Genomic DNA, 7,659 nt, shown 5'->3' with positions numbered 1-7,659 from the left:
AACTATAAGGCTCCTGACTCGGTACAGGAGTGCGATAGTGTTGAACATGTTTGCAGGCTTATCTTTCATATTCTAGGAAAGTGATGTTACAGCACCATATAAGAACGGGCAAACTATACGAATCAGTTGAAAAAGTCTTTTGTTTGCACCTGTCCTAAGTCAGGAGCCTGTTTTCAGTGGTTGTCGTTTGTTGATGTGATTCAAAAGTGTTTCTCCTTTCATACTTTTTGTATAGATTATAGATTATTAAGCAAGGGATTTCGTTACCACAAATTATTTAAAACATTTACTTAATTCTTCCATAAATATTAGAATTATGCTTCGAACTTTGGTTGTACATGTAGAAAACTTATTTCAAACGGGATAGCAAATCCTCATTTTTACGGAGATGTTGTTTACCGTGTCCGGTCCACTCTGTGTTTTTGTTAGATGTGTTTCTATTTGTATCCATATGATGAGTTTTTTTTTTTCAACTGATCTTTATAGTTCGATCGTTCTTATGTTGTACTGTTACACCACTGTTCCAGGTTAGGGAGAGGGTTGGGATCCCGATAGCATGTTAAACCCCGCCACATTCTAAATGTTTTTGCCTGCCCCAAGGTAGGAGCATGCAATTCAGTGGTTGTCGTTTGTTGATGTGTTACATATTTGTTTTTCGTTCATTTTTTGGTACATAAATTAGGCCGTTAGTTTTCTCGTTTGAATTGTTCTACATTTTTCATTTCGGGGCCCTTAAACAGCCGACTATACGGCATGGTCTTTGTACATTGTTGAAGGCCGTACGGTGACATACTCGCTTGTGGAGAGTTGTCTCATTCGCAATCATACCACATCTTCTTTTTTATATAGACCGTTGGCTTTCCTGTTTGAATTGTTTTACAACAGTCATTTTCGGGGACCTTTATAGCTTGGTGTTCGTTGTGAGCCAAGGATTCGTGTTGAAGGCTGTACTTTGCCCTATAATTGTTTACTTTTTACACATTGTGATTTAGATGGAGAGTTGCAATTATACCACATCTACTTACTTCTGTTTTCTTATCAGATCAGCACAAACAACACAAAAACAACTGTCAAAGAGACTTGAGATACAAAGTACAGATCAAAGAGTACTCACAGATACTAAAAGCTACTTCAAACCAATACCAACTAATGAAAAATCAAGTTTCCAATACTAAAATATCAATCAGTACAAATCAGGTAAATATAGTAAAAAGACAAAATAATCAGTTAAAGGAAAACACAGTTGTTTATAGTTATATTACGAGCTGTTAAATATCGTATGATTTGCGAAATGTATACTTAGTATGCTGGTGAAATTTGTATATTGCCATAAGGGTAAGGTAAAATTAAAATTTCAAACCTTAAATTGTCTCGTTTTGTTTTACTTTTTTGAACTGAGATGACCGCTGTAGTCAAATTCGAGGTAAATATCTAGAATGAAGGCGGGGAAAGCTGTATCTGTGGTTTCTTTTTAAATTACTAATTCAGCAGGATATAGTAAAGGAACCTAATCAAAAAAGCTAATAATAATGGAAAGTACATTATATTATATCAATATACCTGCATATGAAATTGAATGCTTTAGTTTCTTTGGTCGTTGTTTTAACAATCGTTTGAAGAAACACTGACTCATAGGAAAATTATAAAAAGGTCGACAAGCAGAGGTGCAATGTTGGTTCGCATAGGAATACCGACAACCTACTGGAAGTTCTACTTCCAAATTCAACAAATATATAATCAATCAAAACCTCCTGTATACTGATCTCTTCTTCATTGTAGAGTGTTTTATTTTCAGGTTAGGTTTTTTTTTTCAAAATATGCAGAATTATATCCCATTTGTAGCATAAAAGTATATTATTTCTTGAAGAGTTTATTTCCATGTGATAAGGTAGTGTAAATAGTGAAAACATTGAAAGTTTTGATTGAATTGATTTCGGAGAATGACTGAGATTTTCAATTTTCAGAAGTTCTTTTATCATATTATGAGTTATTCATAGTCCACATGTGGTTAATAACACTACACGAGAAAACAGCTACACTGTAATTCTGTTGTTCCTTTTTCACAAAAGACAATATTTCAGTAAATATAACAGATAATTCGTTGGTTTTGCCAACAATAGAATATCAACTCCAGATGTTAATAATTGTGAGTTAATAAAAAGTGACAAAATATGTGGAAAAATAAAATGCAACAACTCACAAACAAATTGTACCGAATTTGAACATGTTAAGAAATTAACAGAATGATCCTACATGTATAACTTCGATTTTCCATAGTATAAATGAAACTGCATGATAAACGTTAAGCCAAAAAAATGCTTATTCACGAAAACTATATTAGGACGACACAATTAAACAGCAAATAATTATATGGTGTATGAAAAAGATTGGAACAATGGAAACAAACATGTACCTTAACATATAATTTAATTGTTTTCCTGTCAAAGATAACATAAAATGCATATATGTGCTTTGTCAAAAACAAAGTCAAAAGTCAAAAATATACTGTAAACCGTTTATGGACTGTTGGTGACCTTTTTTCTTTTAACCATGAAGTTTTCTATGTAATGCTTTGATGACTGTTGATTTCATTTTGGCAATAACGCTGTCTATCTTTCTCCTTCTTATATTTTTTACCTTCTATTTCGTCCGACTTGTTTTGCAAACAAAATCTATACAGAACTAGTTGTAAACTACCTTTTTATTTTTAAAATCATATCATTTATTAGGTCTTTCCACTTTTCGTGGAAAGACCTTTTGTTTTTCTTCTGATTATTAGGTCTTTCCACTTTTCGTAGAAAGACCTATTGTTTTTCTTCTGATTATTAGGTCTTTCCACTTTTCCGTGGAAAGACCTATTGGATTTCTTCTGATTATTATTATTTTTCATTTTTTTTTTCTTCCGCCTAATTTTTTTCCTACACTGTTTTTTTGTTTCGCAAGATGTCGCTTAGATTTTTGGAATATGATATCGAACAGTTTATACGCTTTTAAAACCAACTCTGCTTAACCGAATACTTTCCCATATAAGAGTTATCTCCCCGAACACTGTTTTTCTTGTTATCTCTAAGGCTTCGCAACCGTATAAGAAACCGACAAATTTATTTTTCCAAATTGCTCGTTATATCCTCAGGATGTTCTGTTTTATTTTGACCGAAGCTATCCGGAGATTCCATATGAGAGTTTTTCCCCCTTTTGTATATGATATAAGTGATTTGCATTTCTAACTGGTAAACCATAAGTGATAGAGACCTAGGGTCTTTTGATTTAAGATACTTGGTCCAAAAAAATGAAAATTAGGTCAAGGTCAAAGGTCAAGGTCAAATTCTAAATTTTGATTTTGGCTTATTTTCACTCTTTTTCATTAACTTTATAAGATTTCGACAAGTTATTTTTACTGAATTGTTAGTTGCGACATGTGGTAACTTAAGAAATTTTGATTGGAAGGGTGCGTAGACAATAAATGGGAGTGTTTGCCCCTCTTATATTTAGAATTATGCGTAAAGTGATATAACTCATGAACCATACATAATACAGACCTAGGGTCTTTTGATTTGGGATCCTTGGTTTATGACCTTGACATTGAGGTGAAGGTCATAGGTTAATTGGACGTTCTAGATTTTGACCTTTGCGCGAAATTCAAATTTATACATCATTAAGCCATAGGAACTGACATTTTCAACTGAATTTTAATATTTTCGTATCAAAATAGATCCTTATTTCTGGAAAGACCTTCAATTGTTCAAAGAACAATTCGTTTTTAATTTTTTTTTCTTTCTTCTGCCGTCTGAGATGCTTTTTTGTTTTACAACATATCGAATGGATGTTTGGCCAATGATGTTGTTCAGGAATGGAGGTTTCAAAACTCACCCTGTGTGACCGAACACTTATTCTTATAGGAGTTATCTCCCCGCGTCCCCTTTTTCTTGTTATCACTATATCTCTAAAACCGTAAAAGTTTATTACAAATTGTTTTCACCAAATTGTTTGTTTACTCTTGAGAATGATTTGTTTTATTTTGACTGATGTGATCAGAAGACATCTTATGGGAGTTATTTCCCTTTGAAATTTTAAAATAAACGATATGTTGTGTTAATTCATACGATATAAGTTGTAGAGGCCTACAGTCTATTGATATGAAGTCCTTGGTCCATATAAAGTAAATTGAGGTCAAGGTCAAAGGTCAAGGTCATGTTTTAAATTTTGAATTTTGCCTGTTATAGTTATTCAAAAGAAACTGTAACAGTTAATGATATGATTTGTTTGCAAAATCACTGTTTACAATAAGGCGCAACTTCAACTTATTCAGTCGAAGTGTTTTGGTTAACCCGTATAGGAGTTTTCTCCCCTTATGTATTTGAAATCCTTATTTTTCCACAACCATACAAGTGATTGACCTCGGACCTTCTTTTTTGAGTTCACTGACCCATAACCTTGAAATTGAGGTCAAGGTCAGAGGTCAAGGTCATGTTATAAATTTTGAATTTTGCTTGTTATCGTTATTCAAAAGAAACTGTTACAGTTAATGATATGATGTGTTTGCCAAATTACTGTTTACAATAAGGCGCAACTTCAACCTATTTAAGTTGAAGTGTTTTGGTTAACCCTTTTAGGAGTTTTCTCCCCTTTTGTATTTAAAATCATTATTTCTCCACAACCATACAAGTGATTGATCTGAGGCCTTCCTATTTGAGTTCACTGACCCATGACCTAGAATTTGAAGTCAACGTTGAAGGTCAAGGTCATATTCTAAATTTTGGAATTTCCTTGAAATCTATATTCAAAAGAAAGTGTAACAGTTGATGATACGATGTGTTTGCCAAATTACTGTTTACAATAAGGGGCAACTTCAACCTGTTTCAGTCGAAGTGTTTTGGTCAACCCTTTTAGGAGTTTTCTCCCCTTTTGTATTTGAAATCGATATTTCTCTACAATCATACAAGTGATTGATCTGGGGGTCTTTTGATTTTAGATCACTGACCTATGACCTTGAAATTGAGGTCAAGGTCAAAGATCAACTTGACGTTCTAAATTTTGACCTTTGCTTTAAATTTGTTTTGTTCATTATAAAACAATTAAGTCTTCTGCATATACCTATTAATCTTATTGTTCTATATCAGTTGAGGTACCAAATAACATCAACAAGGAGTGACCCTTTCTAACATCTTTTTTTTTAATTTCATTCTAATTATCGAGGTAGAAAGACCTTCAATTGTTCTCTGAAGAATTGGTTTTTAATTTATTTCGAAATTCTTCTCTTTATTTACATTACACTAGGCATGAGTAGTTTTATAGAAATCTTATCACAATGCGCAAACATATATAATTGTTGTTTACGATAAAAATATTTTAAAACAAATACTGCGACGTAAACATTCAAGCTCCCTTCGTAAACGCAATGGGCGTACTGTTAATATGCAGCCATTCAATTTTATAATATTCGTGTGTCAATACCGACAAGTTAATGCTTTTACTGCCAAATTATATCAATTGATGACAATAGTGACATTATATATACAATATAGCAGACCAACGCTAAAACATCATATTTTGAGTAGGGTTTGCATTGTATGCACTTTTTGCAGTTAATTAAAAGCGAATATACTACATAAAAAAAATAAAAGCATTCATTTAAAAAGGGTATGGTTGTTTTTCCGACACAGATTATGGACAAAATAGATATAAATCAATACCATACTCGAAAAGACATTTTATAAATAGTTTGTGAAATATTCTTTCGGGAATTAAGATGTATCTAAATATTAACATGATTAATGACAATATCTCAAAATGGGGTTAATTTTTAATTTTTTTGCAATTTTGCACTAAATGTAAGAAAATCTAATGTAAATTCATAGAAATGAATATGATGACTGACAAATAAATGTCTTATGGACACTTAAAGGACACTATTTGGGAGATTTGTATTTTTTTTTTAATTTTCTAAATCTATGTTATCAATAGACGCACAGAAAGTAAATACACGCAAACCAACAATATCTGTTTGATTGACATTTCTCGTATTCAAAGATATGCAGGACCATTGTGAGTTGTTTCACATAATATAAAATAAAGTTTAAACTTTAGAGCGTAGGGCCTGGACGATTACACTGCATTAAGAAAGAATGTGTAGACATCCTTACATTGTGTACTTTAAAGCTCATACTCCAGGGTAATTACTTATACTGAACATTATCATATTTTCTAGTCATGAATTTTTTCGATAAAAAAAATAAAGGAAAATATAGAAACGACAATAAATACAGAGGATTGTACCAACTGCATATTTTTATCGCATTCGGCCTATAAAAGATTGTAGCGAATTCATCTTACAGACTAATATTATATGGGGAACTTAGTCGTTATTACGAACCTTGATTAATTACATGTGTGTACAAAATGTTCCTTGATATTACAATTTTAACACAACATTAAACAGAACATGCAATTATGTACAATGAGAAAGTCAGCGTCTCTACGATAACTTGTTTGTCTAAAAGCATAAATACATCTAATTATATAATTATATATGTTTACAAGTTTGTTTTTTTTTCTTAAGAAATGCAACTTTTCTACCTAACTATTTAACAAAACCCTCGGCCACTAACCGTGCATTTAAAATATAACACACCTACTGACTTTATCTTAACCATACATGGTTCCACCATATTCCCTTTTGACCAATGGTATTCCTAGATGTATATAGATGGCAAGATAATTTTAAAGCAGCATATAAAGTTATTTTACATATTATGATGTGTCCCCTTTTGTCTACTTTTACACTTATATGTATAAAAATTATAACAAAACCAGTCAACATTTGTGAGAGGGCATGAATTTTTCTTTCGGGACATTTTCTTTATATAAACACACAGGAAACTAATTGGATTATCAATGTATTTTTTCTTCTTCATATTTTTCAATAGATTCACTCCTAATGATTTTCTTCAAATTCAAAATCAAACCATTTATCTAACAAAAACAACATACTCGTCCCACTCACCTCTCTTCCAACACACACACACACACACACACACACACACAAGATGAAAGATGGATGCCTTACAATAAGTTCGCTTCGGATAACATAAACTGATAAATTGAAAATGTCATTACATAGAATAAGATAACAGTACGACAACAACACCGGCTTCCAGAGTTATCTCCTTTGACAATTGTTGATGACTCTGAAATATAATTATGCAAAGAAATTAATTCATGATTATAACGTTTACAAGGTATATGGACAGTGGACAGTATATCGTTATTAATCATCTCAAAATTATTGGAAAATTTTTAGCAGTCTATAAACTCAAAAATAAACCATTAGTTACTGTAGATGGCAATAACATTTTATTTAGATGAAATCGATATATAAGTTTAGATCAATTAATACACGTTGAATGTTACACAGTATTCAATTTTCCAAGTCGATATAACTTTAAACTGCCGTTAGAATGATCGAACGAATTTAATGTATCTTATATAAAACTTTGATGAGCAATGAAGAGGTAAAAAATCATATACAGCTATACAGCTACAAATGTAGTTGATAAATTTATGTGATCAAACGAGTTGACCCTGTCGTTTCAAATTGCACAAAAACATGTTACTTTTAACGTCATATTTGGGTAAACATTTCAGAAAAAAATAATATAA

At 31.7% G+C, this 7,659-nt stretch overlaps 1 protein-coding gene across 2 annotated transcripts in view; it reads right to left on the bottom strand.

The window, feature by feature from the left end:
• Window positions 1-5,847: 5,847 nt before the first annotated feature.
• The window catches only part of LOC134686061 (uncharacterized), a 40,954-nt gene continuing 39,142 nt past the window's right edge, over window positions 5,848-7,659 (bottom strand). For both annotated transcript variants that reach the window (XM_063545753.1, XM_063545752.1), the window contains exon 6: window positions 5,848-7,187. In XM_063545753.1, the coding sequence (XP_063401823.1) occupies window positions 7,063-7,187 (125 nt within the window). In that variant the 3' untranslated portion in view covers window positions 5,848-7,062. The remainder of the gene's footprint in view (window positions 7,188-7,659) is intronic.

The sequence above is a fragment of the Mytilus trossulus genome, chromosome 10 (assembly GCF_036588685.1).
Source record: "Mytilus trossulus isolate FHL-02 chromosome 10, PNRI_Mtr1.1.1.hap1, whole genome shotgun sequence".
Classification (NCBI taxonomy): Eukaryota; Metazoa; Mollusca; class Bivalvia; order Mytilida; family Mytilidae; genus Mytilus; species Mytilus trossulus.
This window is presented reverse-complemented; position numbering and strand designations above follow the sequence as displayed.